The sequence below is a fragment of the Loxodonta africana genome, chromosome 16 (genome assembly GCF_030014295.1).
Source record: "Loxodonta africana isolate mLoxAfr1 chromosome 16, mLoxAfr1.hap2, whole genome shotgun sequence".
Lineage (NCBI taxonomy): Eukaryota > Metazoa > Chordata > Mammalia > Proboscidea > Elephantidae > Loxodonta > Loxodonta africana.
Genome location: NC_087357.1, coordinates 30,439,440 through 30,460,901, shown reverse-complemented (window position 1 = coordinate 30,460,901; position 21,462 = coordinate 30,439,440). Strand labels below are relative to the sequence as shown.

The 21,462-nt window shown below is 48.8% G+C and overlaps 1 protein-coding gene across 2 annotated transcripts in view; it reads right to left on the bottom strand.

Moving 5' to 3' along the window:
• SH3PXD2A (SH3 and PX domains 2A) overlaps positions 1-18,665 on the bottom strand; it is a 246,157-nt gene extending 227,492 nt beyond the window's left edge. For both annotated transcript variants that reach the window (XM_010589010.3, XM_064269355.1), the window contains exon 1: positions 18,492-18,665. In XM_010589010.3, coding sequence (XP_010587312.1) covers positions 18,492-18,563 — 72 coding nt within the window. In that variant the 5' untranslated portion in view covers positions 18,564-18,665. The remainder of the gene's footprint in view (positions 1-18,491) is intronic.
• Positions 18,666-21,462: the final 2,797 nt, after the last annotated feature.

The following is a 21,462-nucleotide window of genomic DNA, read 5'->3' as shown; positions in this document are numbered from 1 at the left end:
AAGAGTTCCCAGAGTACGGAGCCAGGAAAAGCCAAAGCAACTCAGCCCGCAGCTGTTGGCGCTCTGGGAGGCGGTGGAAATCCTGTAGAACATCCCTGCTCACTTGTGCCTAGACAGATAACCCACAGACCCCCTGGGGGCGATCTGCCCACCAGCTGACGCGGTTCTTGGCCAGAACGTCTTCTTTTGATTTCTTACGTGACATCAGCAGAACCACTGCCAAGTGGGATAGAAATCCCAGCTCTCCTTTTCATGCCTCTGTCCTGTTTTATAACCAGTTCCACCCCCAGCCCCACCCCCTAAGTGGAGGTTCTGATGGCTGGCTGGAAACAAAGCCAAGCAAATTAGCTCAGCAACACAGATCCAAAAGTCAGGTTAGGAGGAGGATAACTCTGTCAGTTCTCAAATGCGCATGTACAAATGACTTCTGCGGGATGTTTGAAATCAGGTTGGTTCTTCCTTATCCGGCAAGGGGAGCACGTTTTGTCACATTCACTGAGCTCTTACTCCATGCCTGACGCTGCTGCTTCATACTAGTCCTTTATACTATTAACCCTCTTAATCCTCACCGCCACCGTGGGGGATGCTTTTATTATTCCCTCTTTACAGATGAGAAAACTGGGGTACAGAGAGCATGAGTACCTCTCCCAAGGCCCCAGGGCTCCTGAATGGCAAAGTTGGGGTTCAAACTCAGGCAGTCCAGCTTTAACTACCCACTCTAGCTGCCTCTACATCACTTGTCTTAATTCTAATGACACCCTGTGACGTAGGCACCCTTAGTTGATTTTACAGATAAGGAAACTGAGGCTCAGAGTTAAGCTGCCTGCCCGGGGGCACACAGTCTGCCATTAGCACCCCAAATTTGGGACCACTATGTGGACCTGCCTCACTGAAGGGCAGAGGGGACAGTGCCAGAGGGTGGCCAACAGGCTGAAGTCGCTCAGGAAAGAGGGCAAGCCAGGGCACACCAGCTGGCCAGCAAGGCAGGCTCCACAGGGCAATGCCAAAGGGCCTCCAACACCCGTGCCATCAAATCCAAAAAGGGTAAGGCCCAGCAAGAGCCGGGGGCTGTTGACAGATGAGCAGCTGGCAGAGACAGCGGAGCTGACAACAGCTGCTATTTATTTTGGGGCCAGGGAAGAGGGAAGGACTGGTTAGAACCCATCTCATTCCAACAATAAACTGAACAGCACAGGCTAGGGAGGCCACCCCCTCCCAGTAAAGCAACAGCCCGGGCCACCTGTTGGGCTTTAGTGAGAGTTGAATGGTTGACAAAAGCATCTTGCCAGACACCCTAATCTGGCTTCCACCAATAAACACCCCATCCCCCTCCCCACCAGCCCCAAGTGCCGGACTTGTAAATGGTCCAGGAAGACAACCACATACAGCAAGCCCACCCCCTGCAGGGTCAGGTTCCTGGAACAAATGGTTTTTCCTGTCTGGGGAAGAGAGAGGGACTGCTCATGCTTGCTCCCCGGCTTGCCACCCGTGGCTTTTGGTCACTGACTGACACTTGTTAACCCCACTCTTGCCAACAACTAATAAGTGTCCGGCAGGTAAGGTCTATAAGTCTGCCAACCTGGGCTGTGACACGGCTTCCCTGAAGGCCAGGGAGCAAGAAGTTTCCCTAAGAGCCTAGGAGCTCCACTGCCTGGCTCTGAAGCCCAGCTCTACCTCTTTCTTGCTTGGGCCTTTGGTAAATCAACCTCTCTGTGCCTATTTCTTTTATCAGTAAAAAACCAAAAATCAAACCCAGTGCTGTCAAGTTGATTCTGACTCATAGCAACCCTATAGGACAGAGTAGAACTGCCCCATAGAGTTTCCAAGGAGGGGCTGGCGGATTTGAACTGCTGACCCTTTGGTTAGCAGCTGTAGCACTTAACCACTATGTCACCAGGGTTTCCATTATCAGTAAAGTAAGGAACATGATAGTGTTTTTCTTGCAGGGTTGTTGTAAGTAAAGTGCTTAGAACAGTGGTTGGCACCTAATTCGTGTCATTTAAGTGTTAGTTACTGCTATTATTATTTAGGAAACCCTGGTGGCATAGTGGTTAAATGCTACAGCTGCTAACCAAAAGGTCTGCAGTTTGAATCCTCCAGGCGCTCCTCGGAAACTCTACGGGGCAGTTCTACCCTGTCCTATAGGGTCGCTGTGAGTCAGCATCGACTCGACAGCAGTGGGTTTTTTATTATTATTTAGCCTTGGAGTTTCCCTCTTGCTGTGAACACTGGAAGATAGTTTCCCTGGATAGATTTTAGGTTTCCAGACTAGCCCATGAGTCTCTTCAGGCATAACAGAGGTGAACTAGAGATGTCTGGTTCTTGGTACTATAATTCCATCTACTCCATGGATGGGAACCCTGGTGGTGCAGTGGTTAAGAGCTACGGCTACCAACCAAAAGGTTGGCAGTTCGAATCCACCAGCTGCTCCTATGGGGCAGTTCTACTCTGTCTTATAGGGTCGCTATGAGTCGGAATCAACGGCAACACGATTTTTTTTTAATCCCATGGATGAAAAAGGTTTTGGTAGAGTGCCCTGAGAATCTCAACACAATTTGTAATTAATATCTATAGCAACAAGTATTTCCAGTTCCAAACAACCAATTTAACAATTTTAAGTCAGAAGCTGTGGTAATCAAAAAAACAGGAGTTGGGTGGCAGGAACTCTTTCAGGGAAGGAAGCCTTCATCCAGAGATTTATCACACTGATTGGGGACCTATTGTGATCAAGACCCTGTGATACCAAGGGGAGGGGGCATTAAGGATGAAAGGACTCAGTGGTTGCTGCCTTTGCAGGAGCTCGCCCCCTCTGGCCTCCCAGCCAGAGGAGCTGCTTTCATCAAAGTGCCTGGCACAAAGTAGGTACAAAGCTAATGTGCGGTCAGTGAGACTTTCTAACGTGTGCACTGCCTCTGGGACCCTGGAATTCCTATCCATGACATGGCTGATGGTGGGCCTGTGTCCCTCTTTCCAGAAGGTCCCATCTTAAGGGAAGATAGCCCCCAAACAACTTCTCAGGTTGTATTTTAGCCCTTTTCAGTCTTCAGTGCTGCACTGGAGCCCCTTTTCCCTGACTGACCCCATTGCCTACTGTTCTCCCCCATCACTGACTCCTTGCTCTTCCCTGAAAGTATGATTCTACCTCAGGGCCTTAGCACTTGCCATTCCTCTCCCTCAATCACTGTCCTGCCAAACATCCACATGCCTCATTCTCTGGCCTCCCTCAGGTCTTACAAAAGCCACCTATACAGGGGGGCTGTCCCTGGCTACCCTCTATAAACTCTAAAATTGAAAAAAATCTAACACACTATACAGTTTACCTATTTTGTTTATTGCTTCTTTTTGACTACCAGAATGGGAGCTCCAAAAGGTCAGGGGTTTTTATCTGCCTGCTGTGTTCCCAGTGCTGGGAAACCTTCAAATATTGATTGGATGAATGAATGAATATGAATAAGTATCAGGTCAAGGTCCATCACTCTAGAGGCTTTTCCATTAATCAGGCACCCAAAACACAGGCTTGCTAAGTGTTAAATGAGCAGTAGGGACAGTAAACATAATAAAAATTCAGAAAAAGGAGGCATCATTCTAAAGTGAAAAGTCAGGGAAGCTTCTGGGAGGTGGCAGAAACTTAGCAAAATCATGAAGGATGATCATGATAATAACAACTAGCTACCATTTACTGAACATCTGCCATGTGCCAAGCACTGTGTAGAGTGACAATTCCATGGGCTAGGTAGTATTAATATTCTTATTTTACAGATTAGGAAACTGAGGCCCAAGGAGGTAAAGAAACTTGACCAAATCAAACAAGCTAGTAAGAGGCAGAGCTGCAGTTCATACCAAGCTTCACAGCCAGAGCCTGTGTAGCAGAGGCTGTTGGTGCCTTGCCCACATTCTCGTGCCCTCAGCGTCCACTTGCTGGTACCTGAGTCCCTCAATGGAACTTACTTTAGTTGCCTGAGCCGGGTTTTGCCTGAGCAAGCAGCAGGCTGAAAATGCCAGGGAACTAAGCCCCCCGCTGCTCCCAACCACAGTGCTGTTCTGTCCACCATCCAAGGAGGACACAGAGCCCCCAGCAGCCAGAGTCTCTGAAGGGCTAGCCCTTAAAAGTGGCCCTGGACTAGTGTTCAAGGGGAATAAAAATCTGAATCTCGAAATTGAAGCCAGACCTTGCCACAGGTCCATTCTCCATAGTGAGAGGTTTGTTATCTTATCCCAACCACCAGCTCCAAGCGCATCACATGTTAATGGAGGGGGCTGGAGGGGAAGGCTAGTTGCCCTGGAGTTGATTCTGACTCATACAACTCTATAGGACAGAGTACAACTGTCCCATAGGGCTTCCAATGAGAGTAGAACTGTCCCATAGGGCTTCCAAGGAGTGACTGGCGGATTTGAACTGCCAACCTTTTGATTAGCAGCCATAGCTCTTAACCACTGCGTCACCAGGGCTTCGTGGGTACATGATATATGGTTTAATCCTTAAGTTTTATCTGGGGACTCACATGACAAGCTCCCTTGACCCTCAGCCTCTCAGAAGCTGTCAGGCAAAGCAAGGGATCCTCAGACTTCTATGGGAATGCCTACTGCACTATACACCCTTTTGGCCCACTCCCTTTCTTAAGAGCCCAGGGCAGCACTCTCAGTATCCCAACCCTACCAGAGCCACTAATCAGGGCCAAGGCCCTGCATGGAGCAGAGGAAGAAAAACTGCCCCAGAGACTAGGGTCTGATGGGGTGCAGAGAGAGTAAAGAAAGGTTGTGTGTAGCTAGTCTTGACACGTGGATGCTTCTAGCTGGGGACAGAAAAATAGGGAACTCTCAACCAGCTACCAGACCTTCCTGGGCTGGGCAATCTATCAAATCTCCAGGGAGCACAGTGGAAAGATCACAGGCTTTGTTGCTGCAGAGATCTGGGTTCAAACCCCCAACTCCATCATGCACTGCTGTTATGCATTGAATTGTGTCCCCCAAAAAGATATGTTGAAATCCTAACCCCTGTACCTGGGAATACTACCTTATTTGGAAATAAGGTTTTGAAGATGCTATTGGTTAGATTAACATAAGATCATGCTGGAGTTGTTGCTATTGTTAGGTGCTGTCAAGTTGATTTTTGAATCATAGCGACCCCATGCAACAGTGTAGAACAGCTCCTTGGGTTTTCTAGGCTGTAATCTTTATGGAAACAGATCACTGGGTCTTTCTCCTGTGGAGTCACTGGGTAGGTTCAAACTGCCAACCTTTCAGTTAACAGCTGAGTGCTTAACCATTGGGCCACTAGGGCTCCTTCATGCTGGAGTAGAGTGGGTTATACTCCTACCTGACTGGTGTCCTTATAAAAAAGGAGAAGACACATAGAGACAGGGAGACAAAGAAAGGATGACGTGTGACGCTGTAGCTGCAAGCCAAAGAACTCCTGGAGCTAGGAGAAAGGCATAGAGCAGTTTCTCTCTCAGAACCCTCAGAAGGAGTCAACACAGCTGATACCCTGACATGAACTTCTAGCCTCCAGAAATGAGAAAATAAATTTCTGTTCTTATAAGCTGCCGAATTTGTGGTACAGTGAAACCTGTGAGAGCTGGAACTTGAGAGCCAGAACTTGACCCCAAAACCAAGCCAAACCCACTGCTGTCGAGTTAATTCCGACTCATAGCAACCTGGCAGTGTAGTGGTTAAGAGTTCAGCCACTAACCCAAAGGTTGGCAGTTTGAATCCACCAGCCACTCCTTGGAAGCCCTATGGAGCAGTTCTACTCTGCCCTATAGGGTCGCTATGAGTTGCTATAGCCAGAACTCAACGGGACTGCCTTTTTTTTCCCAGGTCTCACAAGTTTTCTGCCCTTGACAGGGTGCAGTCTTACCACTTTTCAATCACTCTCTATTAGTGGAAAACATTTCAGTTTTCTTTCTCTGATAGGTTTCTGCCTTACACAGGTTCCAGCTTTTGTAGGTTTTACTGTATTTTTTTATGGCCACCGTAGGAAACCCATACAACTGCCTAGTAACAGTGGGCACGATTTGGACCACTCTGAGCCTCGGTGTCCTCATCTACAAAACAGAGATGACGATAATGTCTTACTTTTGGGGGTAACTATGTGGGGATTCAGAGCCCTCATGGCACAGTGGTTAAGCATTCAGATGCTAACTTAAAGGTCAGCAGTTCAAACCCACCAGCCACTCTGCAGGAGAAAGAGGTGGCAGTCTGCTATGGTAAAAATTTACAGTCTTGGAAACCCTATGGGACAATTCTACCTTGTCCTATAGGGTCACTATGAGTCAGAATCAACTTGATGGCAGTGGGTTTGAAATCAAAGTTCAGGCATGGTTCTTTTACAGACCTTAACTCTGTAGAAGATGGATCAGTTCAGCAAGCCATGGAGGCGTGACCAGCAGAAATCCTTGAGCAGCCACTACCGCCCCTGTCACAAATGACAGAGTCCCTTCCAGGTGCAAGACACTGTGCTGAGGACTCAGTTAATAAATTCCAGCCCAGGAGGCAGAATTCATGAAAGTGTTTCACTCTCTCAGGGCCCCACTGCCAGCACCATGCCAAGCCTGCCAGGCCTCCTCCTCTGTTGTTACGGGGAAAAATTCTCCCACACAGGCGAGTCCCTTAAAATAGCCCTTTGGGCCTGAGCCATCAGGAAACGGAATAAAGCTGGGTCGGAATCAGGCCTACCATGAAAGAGTTTACAAAGCAGCCACTTCGAATGACAGGGACAATCCCTTCATGCTCAGAACCCTCGGTTATGCAAAAGCAGGCAGGCAGAATTTCTTAACAAGGAACACCATTCCCCAGGATGATACCATGTTGGGCCTGCAGAAGCCCTTGCTACCCCCGAGAGAGACCCAGTGTTTAAGGCACAGCGACAGAATGAAACCAGGTACAGGCCGGGAGTCGGATGGTGAAATACACCTGGGCTTGTGATTTACTAACAATGTGACCTAAACTTCCTGAACCTCAGTCTCCATATACGTGAAATGGGGCTTAAAATGTATGTCTTCAAAAAATGGCAAAAATGAATAAAAAATAAAAATAAATGCATACCTTCAGGGGTGTGTGAGGATTAGAGATTATAAATGAAATGCCTGGCAAAAAAAGAGAAATTCAATAGCTGCAATGATGGTAGGGACAAGGTGCCTGTAACTATTACCAAGTGAGAATATGCCTAACAAAAGGAAACAGCAAAGGGCTCTCTACCAGTGACCATGCAGTGATGGCAAAAGTGCAAACCAGCCCACATCCAGTCAATACCTTACTCTACCTGGTACACCCTGCAAGTTCACTATCAGCATTGGGCAGCAGCCCCACCCCTCACTTCCTGCCTTTGGATCTGATAAGAGTCATCGATTTCCTCAGGTCTGAAGTTCACACTCCAGGGATCCCAGAGACAGATTAGGTGGCCCTGGAGACCTGCATAATTTACTCTGCATTGATACACAGAGGAAGTGATCCTGCCCCCATCCCCACCCCACGGTGCCTCCACCCAGGCTCGGGGAGGGTGGCTTCCTCACCAGCCAAAAGGAAATGACAGCAAAGGGCCAGAAAAAGCAGCTGAGCAGAGGGGCAGAATGCACAGCTGTTTCCCCTTTGCTAGCTCAGCGGCCTGAATGTCACTTCCTCTGTTCAGGTAAGATGGGGCTGGAATTGCTCTGTCTCTTCTTGTTCACAAAAATGGTCGGTTTGGAAAGAAGCAAAGTGCAGTTCCTAGAGGTGGTTCTCTGGAGGGACATCTATACCGAGGGCCTAAGGTGGCCAGCCTCAGGGCAGGTAGCAGGGCAGTAGACCTTATTTAAAAATTCCCTGAGCGATTGGTCTCAACCCACCTGGAGCAAAGGCAAAGGAAGAACACCAAGGTCACACGACAACTAAGAACCCAAGAGATAGAAAGGGCCACATGAACCAGAGACCTACATTATCCTGAAACCAGAAGAACTAGTTGGTGCCTGGCCATAATCAATGTCTGCCCTGTCAGGGAGCACAACAGACAACTCCTGAGGGAGCAGGAGGCCAATGGGATACAGACCCCAAATTCTCATAAAAAGACCATACTTAATGGTATGACTGCGACTAGAGGAATCCCGGAGGCAATGCTCCCCAGAACTTCTGATGGCACAGGACAGGAACCATCCCCGAAGACAACTCGTCAGGCATGAAAAGGACTGGTCAGCGGGGGGAAGAGAGATGCTGATGAAGAGTGAGCTAATTAAATCAGGTGGACACTGGAGAGTGTGTTGGCAACTCTTGACTGGAGGGGGGATGGGAAGATAGAGAGAGAGGGAAGATGGCAAAATTGGCACGAAACGAGAGACTGAAAGGGCTGACTCAATAGGGGGAGAGCAAGTGGGAGAAGGGAGTAAGATGTATGTAAACCTACATGTGACAGACTGATTGGAATGGTAAATGTTCACTTGAAGCTTAATAAAAATTAATTAAAAAAAAAAAATTCCCTGAGCGTCAGGGGCCCAGATGATTAAGACACCAAATTGAGGAGTCATGGAGCCCCTCACACAGCTGTTTTCTCTGGACTTAACCAGTTGCCATAGAGTCAACTCTGACTCAGAGTGACCCCCGTGTGTTAGCTTAGAACTGTGCTCCCTAGGGTTTTCGGTGGCTGGTTTTTCAAAAGTGTATCACCAGGCCTTCCCTTCCAGGCACCTCTGGGTAGACTTGTACTTTGAACCTTTTGGTTAGCAGCCAAGAACGTTAACTGTTGTATCACCCAGCGACTCCTCTCTGGACTTAGTGCTTTCCAAAGCAGTTTTCATGCCCGTCTCCCCCCTGAGCTTCATGTTGTGTCTGCAAGGCAAGCCAAAAGGGGAGCAACGGCCCCATTTTCTAGATAAGCATAAGGGGATTGAGAAGGGGAAGGTGACATGTGGAAGGAGACAGACATGTGGAAGGATTCTGGGCTTGAGAAGCCACCCACCCAGGCTTCAGGATGAATCTCTTAGAGGCTCAGTCTCCCCAGGTATAACACAAACAGGTGTTATCAGGGGCTGCTGGGTCTCTGAGCAGGCAGGGTAGGCCTTGGAGCCAGCAGGCCTGGGTCAGTGTGGGCTCCTCCACAGACAGCTGATCGGCTGTGTGGTGTTCAGTAATTCATTTAAAATCTCTGAGCCTCAGTGTCCTCATCTGTAAAATGTGGTTACAGCAGTAACTACAGGCTCCAAGGGGGTGTTTTAAGAATATCCATGTAAAACTCCTATCATGCAGAAAGCATTCAGAAGTGTTAGCTGTTGTTTTTATGATTATATTTTCCCTAAAGGATCAGTCTTGTTGTTAGGTGCCGTCGAGTCGGTTCCAACTCATAGCAACCCTATGCACAACAGAACGAAACACTGCCCTGTCCTGAGCCATCCTTACAATCGTTGTTATGCTTGAGCTCATTGTTGCAGCCACTGTGTCAATCCACCTCGTTGAGGGTCTTCCTCTTTTCCGCTGACCCTGTACTCGGCCAAGCATGATGTCCTTCTCCAGGGACTGATCCCTCCTGACAACATGTCCAAAGTATGTAAGACGCAGTCTCTCCATCCTTGCCTCTAAGGAGCGTTCTGGCTGTACTTCTTCTAAGACAGATTTGTTCATTCTTTCGGCAGTCCATGGTATAGTCAATAATCTTCACCAACACCACAATTCAAAGACATCAATTCTTCTTCGGTCTTCCTTATTCATTGTCCAGCTTTCACATGCATATGATGCAACTGAAAATACCATGGCTTGGGTCAGGCCCACCTTAGTCTTCAGGATGACATCTTTGCTCTTCAACACTTTAAAGAGGTCCTTTGTAGCAGATTTACCCAATGCAATGAGTCTTTTGATTTCTTGACTGCTGCTTCCATAGCTGTTGATTGTGGAGCCAAGTAAAATGAAATCCTTCACAACTTCAATCTTTTCTCCATTTATCATGATGTTGCTCGTTGGTCCAGTTGTAAGGATTTTTGTTTTCTTTATGTTGAGGTGCAATCCATACTGAAGGCTGTGGTCTTTGATCTTCATTAGAGTAAGTGCTTCAAGTCCTCTTCACTTTCAGCAAGCAAGGCTGTGTCATCTGCATAACGCAGGTTGTTAATGAGTCTTCCTCCAATCCTGATGCCCCGTTCTTCTTCATATAGTCTAGGTTCTCATATTAGTTGCTCAGCATACAGATTGAATAGGTGTGGTGAAAGAATACAACCCTGACGCACAGGATCAGTCTTAGAAGAAATATAACCAGAATGCTCCTTAGAAGGGAGGATGGCAAGACTTTGGCTCACTTGCTTTGGACACATCAGGAAAGGCCAAAATGCTAGAAAGGACGTTGTTATGGACTGAATTCTGACCCCCCAAAATAAATGTTGTAAATCCTAAAGCTATACCTGTGGATGTAATCCCATGTGGGAACAGGGTTTTCTTTGCTATCTTAATGAGGCCATATCAGTGTAGGTTGTATCTTAAACCAATCACTTTTGAGCTATAAAAGGAGGTGAGGCACAGAAACAAGGAAGCACAGATGGGGAAAGACAGATACCACACCACAGGAATCTTGAGGAACAGAAGCTGAAGAAAGACAAGGACCTTCTCCCAGATCATGTGCCCTGAATTCAGACTTCTAGTCCTGAACTACCAAAAAATAAATTTGTTTTTGAAAGCCAACCATTTGTGGTATTTCTGTTACAGCAGCACTAGATAACTAAGACAGACATCATGTTTGGTAAAATAGAGGGTCAGCAGAAAGGAGGGAAACCATCCATGAGATGGATTGACACAATAGCTGAAACAATAGGCTCAAACATATCAACGATCATAAAGATGCCGCAGGACTGGGCAACATTTCCTTCTGTTATACAGAAGGTCGCCAAGCTAACAGCAACAACAAATCAGGTTTACTGGAATGTCCGGGGGTGTGGTGGGAGATAAATGAGGAGGTAGTTTGTTTAAAACTAAAATGTCAGCTAGATTTTGAAGTAAAAGTCAAAATTAGCATGAATGCTTTGGTTTTTAGCATTAGCCCCCAGATCCTACAAGGACAGGCACTTACTCTCCTACCACAACAGTGCCTCAGTGGCAGTGACGGGGACTGTGGGTGGGAATTACCTCACCCCATGGAATGCAGCTGCCTAAGGCCCTGCCTGCCAGAGTCCTCCACTGGTGGAGGCCAGAAGCAGCCAACACCTCACTCTCCACTGTCCTCCCTTCTCCTCCCCCTCAACCCTCCCTCCCCAAGACCTCTAGGATACAATCAACTTTTAGGAGGCAGCCTGACCCCTCAGAGTAAGAGATGTGAACAGAGCAGCTGGGTTCCAGCCAGCCAACTAAAGAGCCCCAAAGCAGAACAAGTAAAAAGTTTCCAGTCCTCACCTAGCTCTGTTCCAGCCTTGGCTGTAAGAACAACCCTAGAGCCAGCCCATCAAAGGACCAGTGGTGACAATCAGCCTCCCCTTCTGCTCCCCATTTCTTGACAGGAAAGGAAGGTTCTGAGATGGCTACACAGTAAACTCTGAACTCCCTCATCTGGCATTCAAGGTTCTCAGAAGCTGGCCTCAACTTTCCTCCTCTTCATCCTTCTCCCCTACATTGACCTTGGGTTTTGCCCGCATTTTCCCTACATATTCCCCCCTCCAGCACCTTTGCTTTTCCCTTGCATGGAATGCCATTTTCCTCTCCCAACCCCCTTCCCATTCAAATCTTACTCAAGGCTCAAGACCCATCATGAAGCCTACCTTCTCCAGCCAGTTTTACCTTGAAATTCCAGTTCATGGAGGGTTCTCCCTCCTCTGAACAGCTTTAAACCCATTGCCTTCGAATCTATTCTGACTCATAGCTTTAGGACTTAATCATCATTATAGCCAGCACTTAGGTAGCACTCAATACATGCCAGGAACTGTTCTAAGCTCTTTCCTTTTTTTAACTTATTTAATCTTTACCACAACAGCTTGCTCCTGTTTCCCTACATTTTTTCGTTTGTTTGTTTGTTTGTTTGTTTGTTTTTTACAGATGAGGAAACTGAGGCTCAGAGAGGTAAGTGAACTCGTACTGGGTCCCATGGCTAGTAAATGGTGGAAAGGATTCTGGCCCAGGGAATCACCAACACATGTGCTTTCTGACAACACAGCCTTGCCCGACACACCTCTCATGCTCTCAGGAGGGGCTGCCCTGGCTCACGCCCCTCTCTCGCCTCCCTAACTCTAATGTGGAAAGAAAGTGGCATGCTCACCAGCACAGGTATCAGAGCCAGGATGAGAGTATCAGCCCTGCTACTGAATCAGTCTGAGTTAGAATCACATGAACTCTCAGAGCCTCAATTTCCACATCTGTAAAATGGAGATAAAAATGCCTACCTACCTCACGCAGTTGTTACAAAGCTCAAGTAAAGCCCCTCTATAAGCTCTGATGGCACAGTGGCTAAGTGCTCAGCTGCTAACTAAAAGGAAGTTCGGCAATTCAAACACACGAGTCACTTCGTGGGAGAAAGATGTGGCAGTTCACTTCTATATAAGATTACAGCCTTGAAAACCCTATAGGGAAGCTCTACTCTGTCCTACAGGGTCATTATGAGTCGAAATCGACTCAACAACAAAGGGTTTTTGGCTTGGTTTTCTATAAGCTACCTTCTGCACTGCCTGGCACATAGTAGGCACTCATGTTAGTTCTTCCCCTTCTCTCTTCACTGTGGATACTGACATCCTCACTGGACTCTGGCTGGCACCCTGCACAGAGTAGGGGCTCAATCCCTGTTGTTGATGTGACCACTCTCCTGGAGGTTACCCAGGGGCATGAGAAGGGCCTTCCTGTGGCTTGACCAGCCACCGTCCCACCCTCATTTCCAGGCCTCTGTCCTCTCTATCCACCTGTCTTCCTGTGACTGACTAACCCAGGTGGGAAATAACATACAGCTCTGGGAATCCATCCTGTGAAAAGCTAGCCACCCTCTTTGGGTGCTTCCATTATTTTTGGCAATTGCCATGGCATAGAGCACCTCTGGCCCTCACTCAGAATCTATTTCCAAAGCCAGCATCTCCACCTCATTTCCCACACACGCCCCTTGTCCTTCCTGTTCCCTGGGTCTCTATCCTGAGCCATGATTCCTTTCCTGGATTCTCAGAACTCAAAGGAGTGTGATTACTATATAACTTCATTATTTGTTTTATTTTGTTTAATTAAGAGGCAAAAGAGAACAGCGTTGCCTGTTAGATTTTTTTCTGGCCAAGAAATATTATGGTCAGTGACTCAGACTGAGGAAATTAGAAGGCAATTTCCAGGGAACTGCTGTTCAAACCCAAAGTCAGGAGTCCTAACACACTCCCTCTAATTCACAGCCTCCACTGTCCATTAACTCATGCTGGCCCCGGAACATCTCTCTGGAAAACGCAGCAGCTGGCGCTTACATTTCTGGAGCTGGAACCAGTCTCCTATGACATCAAATAGGTTTATTTTTCCCTTCCCTCCCCCTCCCCTCTGCCTGCCACCACACACGGTGATTCCAACCCTGATTTGCCCCCCGAAAAACCCTCAGTCAGCTCAAAACAGGGCCATGATAAATGGCTGGTTGAGCTCCCTGTTCCAACAGGCTTGAAGGATGTGGTTGGTTGTTCCACAAGCCTTGTCAAGCCTGTGAATCATCCCTAGATCACTTCCCTCCCCAGACAAGGAGAAGAAACTGTTCCTGGTTGAGCGTGTGTGTGTGTGTGTGTGTGTGTGTGTGTGTGAGAGAGAGAGAGAGAGAGAGAATGCATGCAGGTGAGAGTGTTGACTTGTGTGGCCCAGCCCTTATGACTAGGATCCTATCTGACCTTGCCCTTACCTGGAGCACTCTTCCTACTCTTCTCTCCCAACCCATGTTCTTTCCTTCTCCTTCCCAACTTACCTCTTCCAAAAGGCCATCACTAGATCCCAATGCTCAACTCCAGGAACCCCTCCAGGTCTGAACAGCTGCTCCTTGTTTATCTGTTTCTCTTGCAGTTGGGTGTTTTCCATGGGGCGTGTGGCCCAGTTTCCCATTAGACTATGAACAGCTGGGCCTTCCTTTTTTGCCTCAGTCTTCCCTTTTCTTTCAGCTTCACCTATCAGGTCCTAAATGTACTTCAGTGTCTTGGTGATCTAGAACACAAGACTGAAACTGTATATGTTGAGTGCCCATGATGGGAGGGGGAGGGCAGATACTGGGTAGATGCTTTACCCAAACTATCTCAGGTCAACTTCCCAAAAGCCCTATGAAGTTACAGGTGACGAAACTGAGTCTCAGAATGACTGGCCCAAGGTCACATAGCTAGGAAGTGCCAGAGGCAGGATGTGAACCCTGATCTACCAATTCCACTCATTCCATAATGGAACTGGCCCTGAAGAAGATCCGTTTCATACTATAGTCATGCCTCCTAGCTCCTTTGGGGGCTGGATCTAAGGGTTCAGAGAAAAAAACGAAGGGCAGAGAAATGAATGAGTCTGGGGGCAAGTTCCTAAAAAAGTAGCTCTGAGTCCCAGGGCCAAGACCAAAGTGTCATGATCTAAACATACAGGAGAATGTATTATCTCCACATAGTCAACCCTTAATTTATTACCCCAAGTGTCACTGGCCCAGATAGCACCCTGGATTTGCTCCTTTCCTCCTGCCCCACAATGACCTCTTTCCATTGTCCATTACAAACTCACCCATGTGGCACTTAGTGAATGTCCCAGACAATGAAGCAGTCCTCAAATACCACCCTGCACTGCTCTCTCACTGTCGTACAGCCGGAGCCTGGCCTCCACAGCCAGACACCATTTGAGAAGGGCCCCATCTTAGGTTCACATCTTCCTTTGAAGGTAAGCTGACCTGAGTTCGTATCCCAGCTCTGCCTTATACTAACTGAGAGACCCTGCACAAGCTGGTTTACCCCTCCCCAAGCCTAGGTTAGCCAATCTGTATAAAGGAATCACAGACCCTACCCTGTAGGACTGTAGGAATGATGTGAAATAACGCATGTTAAGCATTCGGCACCATCCCTGCCACCGGAACGGTTAACTGCTACCATTGGCTATTCTTCGTATTCCCTAAAGGGTCCTGCGGAGGATCAGAACATTCATGACTGGTATTTGTCTGAAATAAACAATTAGGAAAGGAAGCAACTGTGAAAGCACAATGCCTTCCAAATCCAAACAGAAGTAATTTCTTGTTTTAGATAAACGAACTTATCCTTACCACCATATGACCTGACATACACTTGCATATGTGGGCAAAGAATTATGGAGACCTGAACTTATGTCCCATAGGAAAACTTTCCAACGAAGTAATCTATAGTTTGCATTCAGCACTATTTTAAAGACAAGTGGTCTGAGGCCAAAGCCACTTTACCTAAGGTTTCTCCAGGGGAAACTCATAAAAGCTAGGAGAGGAGCCCCGGGAGCCTGACCTAACCGGCAGCTGTCCCCTCACCCCCACTCTAAGCATGGGCTTGGCAAAGAGGAAGGAAACCAAGGGCTGACGGTACCATCCAAACGATGGAGGTCACTTGCCTGTCTTTTCATAAACAGACCAAGAGTGCAGACCCTTGGTGACTAGGCAGCTCCTTATCATCCCGGGGACAAGCATACCCTTTGCCTAATGTCCTGAAAGAACCTTTGCAGTGTGTTCCCAGAGTTCTGGAGCCAGCAGAGGCCCTCCTGCTTGGGCCCTAGGCCTCCCATCAGCTTGCTCCGGCTAACACGAACATCCCGTAGAGCCTCTCTGCCCTGCAATTTACCAAACCACAGACTCGGAACTTGCCATCAGTGGAGGAGAGGCAGGAAGGAGGCATGATTCTCAAGTGTAGAGGACTTCCAGAACATATGTGACTTGGGTCCAGCATGTTCTGCCAGCTAACCAGAGCAGAGTGCCTTACCCAGAACACTTGGTCTTTTGGTGTGTGGTGTCCACTGTGAAAGGGCCAAGAGAGGAGGTGAGCCTTAGCCTCAGAGACCACAGTCTCCCCCAACCTGCTCCTCCTGCCTCTGTCAGCATTGCTGAACACTATTATTTAGCACCCTCTCCTTATGTTATACATTAATGACCCCAGTGTATACCTTGATACCACCAGATACTTGTCTTCCTAGTCAAGCCCTGCCAGTCTTGGGGTACATTTGATGAGCAAAACTCACACCCTGGGGAAAAGGCCAGTCAGACCTATGACTGACTGTGTTGCAAGACTTTACCCAATTTGGTTCTCAGTTTTCTCATCTGAAAATGAGAGGGTTGAGTCAGAGAGTCTTTGGGTCCCCGCAAGCTCCAGGATTCGACTGCTTATAACACTTTCTCCCTTAATTGTTTTCCAGAGCCATAGTTCAGAGCTCTGGATGGCCCCAATTGTTCAGTGACATCACTCCCTGCCCAAACATAATGTCATTGATTCCTATATGGGAAGTGGAGATGTCCCAGGAAGCTCTGTGTCCACAAAAAGGGAGGAAATGAACATTTTAAGGGAACTGGATAGATCTTCCTTTGTATTTTTCACATAAAACAAGTTATTATCAAACTTAAAAGCCAAAATCTTTCTTCCTTTTTGCCAGACCATCAATAGCTGCTTTTGAAAAGTATTTACTTAGTCACAATTACAAACAATAAGTTACTATTTAATGAGTGTTTACTATGTGCCAGGAACTGGGCTATGTGATGCATAGAGATATTCCCATTTAATTCTCCTGACAGCCCTGTGAAGTAGGTATTATAATCCTCGCTTTAAACATGAGGAAACAGAGGCCCAGGAAAGTTAAACAACTTGCCCAAGCTCACGGAGCTTCCAAGTGGCAGAGGAGCTTTGAACAAGACCAGCTAACTCCAGCACCCCATCTCTTCACTACCTCTCGATACTGCCTACAGTGAGTTCCTGGGCACCTTGGCAATGCTCCTGGCTTGCTGCCAGCCTGTCCTGCATCAGTAATCTTAGACACCATTGGTCAGAGCTCAAATTTGATGTTTCACCTGAAATTCACAGCCAGAAATGCAGGTGTCTGGGTCTCAGTGCAGAGAGTGCCATCTGTTAAAAGTAGGGCCAACCTTAACCAAGGACTAGAAGAGAGAAACTTAGCCTGCAACATCTGAGAAAAGAGATTAGGAAGACTGATTCGATCAGCCCGACAATGCAGAAACGGACATCTGTCCCCAGAGCAGGGCCACCTGGTTACCCAAGCCCTCCAAAAGAAGCTTTCCTGAATGGCAGTGGGAGACGCTTGCCCAACCAGGTAATATAAAAGGAAGAACTGCCTGACCAAGCCGGGGAACATAACCCTCTGAGAACCTAGCTCTCTGACTGGTGGTGGGACCAGCCTCCAGGTTTACCTCCTCCTCAATCTAAGCCCAGCCTCACTGGCTCAACTGTAAAGAAACCCAAGTTTCAGGGGTATTGGTGATAAAGGTAGAAAGAGTAGCCTGAGGCTGAGATTAGTACAAACCCTTCCCCTTCCAACAGAGAATAAAAGGCACTTCAGAGATCAATGTGCAATCTAAGGCAGCAGCCAACAGCCTGTTTTAATTGTTAAAATTAATGCTTTGAGCGTTGTAAATTCCCTCTTTAAATGCCTAATTTGCAAATAAGATGTAGCCCTGCTGTTCCAAAGCCCTCTGTGCTTTGACTGATACCCGGCTGTGTGTCTGTTGCTTCTTTCTCAAGTAAGAGAGCAAAGATGCTCAGACAGGCGACCCCAGGCGTCAAGGACACGGTGTTTACTTCCTAAGGTTCTAAGGATGGGAAGACAGGACCGGCTGAGATGAAAGGGGGACGTGTCACAGACCCCAGAGCTTGGCCCAGTCAACATTAGCCCCTTCTCATTAAGTTTTGGAAAGGCAGCGGGAGGGGCGGCGACCATTCCTCAGAGACCACAGCAAACATTTGCCCCCTCCTGTCTGGAGATGGAGCATCACCTAAGAGGAAATGAACCCGGTTAAGGGTCACGTCCAGAGCAAGGATAAAAGGAAAAGCCACAGTTCTCCTCACGCCGACGGACACAATGACTTTGCGGAGGAAATCAAAGCTCAGTGCTGAGGGTGGAGGTGGGGTAGGGGGTGCAGTGACTTCCTTTTGCCCCCAGACAGGGCCTAAGAAGGCAGAGACCGGAGCAAACGTGGGAGGCAGAGTGAGGCTTCGCCAGAGCCAGCCTCTAAAAGCATCTCGGTCTGCGTGAGCCCGAGTGACCCGAGCCCCAGGGAGGGCCGAGGAAGATGCTTTTCCCAAAGGAGGTTCTCAGGCAGATTCTGACGAATGCGCCCCCGGTTGGGGGGAGGGAGGGTCCTCATTCATGAAAGCTCAGGGGGACAGATGACTTCACCGGTGTAACAGACAAGGGCAGCCACTTGCCAATTCCAATGCCAAAAAAAGAAAACAGGGGGAGTGGAGGAAGGACAGAAAAGGCTTCCCTGGAGATCACAGCCCTGCGAAGAAAATCCACAGACGCGGCTGCCCTGTGGGCACTTAGCTCGAGTACTTAGCATGAGCGAGGGGCCACTCGGCGGGGCCTTTCCTGAAGGTCCCAGCCTTCCGCAGGGGTGAGGTGGGGGCACAACTCACGTAGTGCTTGGAGGGGTTCCTCCGCTTCTCCACGTCCACCACCGTGGCATCTTGCACGCAGTAGGCGAGCATCTTCCCCCACAAAGCGAGTGGCGCCCCCCGGCGGCGTCACCTTCTCATCCCGTCCAGGCTCCAGCTACTCCGTTTCCCAAGTCCCCGGGGCCACCCGCCACCCCGGCCCGGCGCGCCGCGCCGCGCCGCTGCCCGGGATCCCAGCGCTCGCAGGTACGGCCCCGGGGTGGGGGGACGGTCCTGGAGGGCACGCGAGCTCGCTGCGCTCCGGGGGGCTCCCAGTGGGCCTGCCGCGCGCCCCTTGCCGCCCGCGCCGCCTCGCCGCCCGCTCCCCGGCTCGCCCGCTTGGCCGCCCGCGCTCTCCGCCGCCCCGTGGGTCCGGCGGGAACTGGCGGAGCCGAGGAGGGGGTGGGGGTGTGTCCCGCCGGCGGGGGAAGGGGTGGGGGCCCAAGCCCGCTGTCAGCGCGCGGGGAGGGGCCGGCGGCGCCTCTGGGCCGCGCTCGGGCTCCAGGGGGCTCGGCGCTGGCGGAGGCTGAGGGCGCAGGAGGCGGAGGCAGGGCCGGGGCCGGGAGGGAAGGGAAGGGAGGGGAGAGGGGAAGCGCGCAGGGAGGGGCTCCGGGACCGGGGGAGGGGCTCGGGCCCGGGGAGGGGGCTGCAGCCCGACCCAGAGGCAGGGGCGGGCCGGCGCGCCCCCGTCCGAGCCAAGAGCGCAGCCTGCGGCCTGGCGCGGAGGAAGCACTGGGCTAGTTCTCCGCCACACGAAACCCTGGGTGGCTTCGAAGGGAAGAAGGTTGGGGGGAAGGTCAACCCAGAGCGCCCCCATCCCGGCTCCCGGCGTCTCCAGTTTTTCCATCTTGGAGAAGATATGTGCCTTTTTGCGCCCCCCCCCCCGCCCATTTGCCCCCCCTCCTACCCCTATCGCCCTGATCTCTTTAATGAAAAGTGGTTTATGACCTTGCTGTTACGGCCCAGGCTCCTGAGGAGGAGATGGGAATGGGGTGAGGGCCAGCGTTAAATCCTTCAAGGCAGAGCCTCTCTTGAGAAAACACCTACGCTTGCGGGTCACAAAGGGTGAATTCTCCTCGGGAATGTGATCGATCCGTTGCCTGGGTCGTCCCTCGATCTGGGCCTGTGTGTACCTAACCTGTGACATCATTTGCCAGTGAGGTTACAAGACTGCATAACACCACTGCTTTAAGCCCAGGACTCCCCAGGGACCCTCCCAGGGTGAGGAGGAAAGGAGCCTACAATGGTAGGAAAATCCACGGGGTTGGGGGCCAGCTTGTCCCCTGCTCCAGCCCTTGGCTTTCTAACCACCCCTTCCCTCAGGTCTTGAAATCCAACTTTCAAAGCCATTTGTTCGAGCTCCCTGGACTTGGAGCATAGTTACTATTTAATTCAATTTAGCTTTTCCCCTCATCTATTTCAACATTTTTTTTTCCATTCTACTTTTAAATATTTAAAGGGGTAGTGTTTTCACAACTAATTCAATGGTTTCACAGTCACAATAAAGCTTTGTGAATGTGGACCAACGTGAAATATCTGAAATGGAGAATAGTCTTCTGACCTAAATGTATTAATATTTTCTTCACTGCCCTGTCAGAATTCAGGCACCAATCTAAGACTTTATTCACTCGTTTGCTTGGTACAGAAAAAAAAAAAAAAAAAAAAAATTTTTTTTTTTTGAACCCCACTATTCCTCTAGCAAACTCTCTAAAAATCTGACCTCTGCCAATCACTTGAGTTAATGCCACAGGGAGTATTACAGTCACCCTAATGGTCTCATTTGTAAGATGTGGGTGCTGATCTAGATGATCTTTTAAGATGCCTTCCTGCAAACACTCTAAACTCTTAGCAGTACTTACGCCTGGGGATACATTTGTTAAATCTTTGTATTTCATAATTAGCATGCATGCTTGTTGACATTAAAAAAAAACAACAAAAAACAAAAACCCAGTGCCGTCTAGAATTTTAAGAAGCTCTTGTAAATGGACACAGAAATAGTAGAATTTTAAGAATTGGTTGAGCACCTACTATTCTGTGCTTATTTACAAGGCATTACAGAGGAGAAAACATTCAATTAATGTTTGTCAAACTGAAAACTGAATCCAGTTGACAGATGTTTGTCTCTTCCCTTAAGGAGCAGACAATCCAGTTGGGAAACAGGGACATCAATAAAACTGAATGTAATAAAACATGCATTCCCAAAACCAAACCAAACCCATTGCCGTCAAGTCGATTCCGACTCATAGTGACCCTACAGGACAGAGTAGAACTGCCCCCATAGGGTTTCCAAGGGCCACCTGGTGGATTCAAACTACTGACATTTTGGTTAGCAGCCATAGCACTTAACCACTACACCACCAGCGTATGCATTAAAAAAAAAAAAAAAAAAAAGCATTAGAACTCCAGAAATAGAGGCTTGGAGGAATCAAGGAGGGCTTCAAGGAGAAGGCTGTCCCTGTGCTGTGCCCTGGAGGATCTGCAAAGTTTGGAGCACCTCTGCCTCCCCTGGTCTCCTCTAGTCCAGCAGCACTTATCCTGAGCTGCTCTGACACCTGTCTGTAATACACATCATTTCCTCTGAAAGCACACAGTGCACAGGGACAGCTGTGTGTTATACTTCTTTGCACTCCTCGAATAGCCAAGCACGGTATCTTATATACCGTAGTCCCACTAAAAGAATTTGCTGAGTGAAGGAAAGAATGTATGGTCAGGAGGAGAAGAAAAGGCGGAGTGACAAGAAGTCCCATGTATGACCTGACACATGAACAAGTTGGTGATGGACAGAGGACCAGGATGACAGTGTCCATCCGAGGAAAGATCAGGAGAGGGGGTCAGACACATAAGGATGAAATGTAGTTGGATGGGTAGAGGGTCCAGATTGTGAGGCGGCTTGAGCACTAGGCACAGGACTTCTCTATCTGGGAAGAGGATGGAAAACCAGTGCACGGGAGAA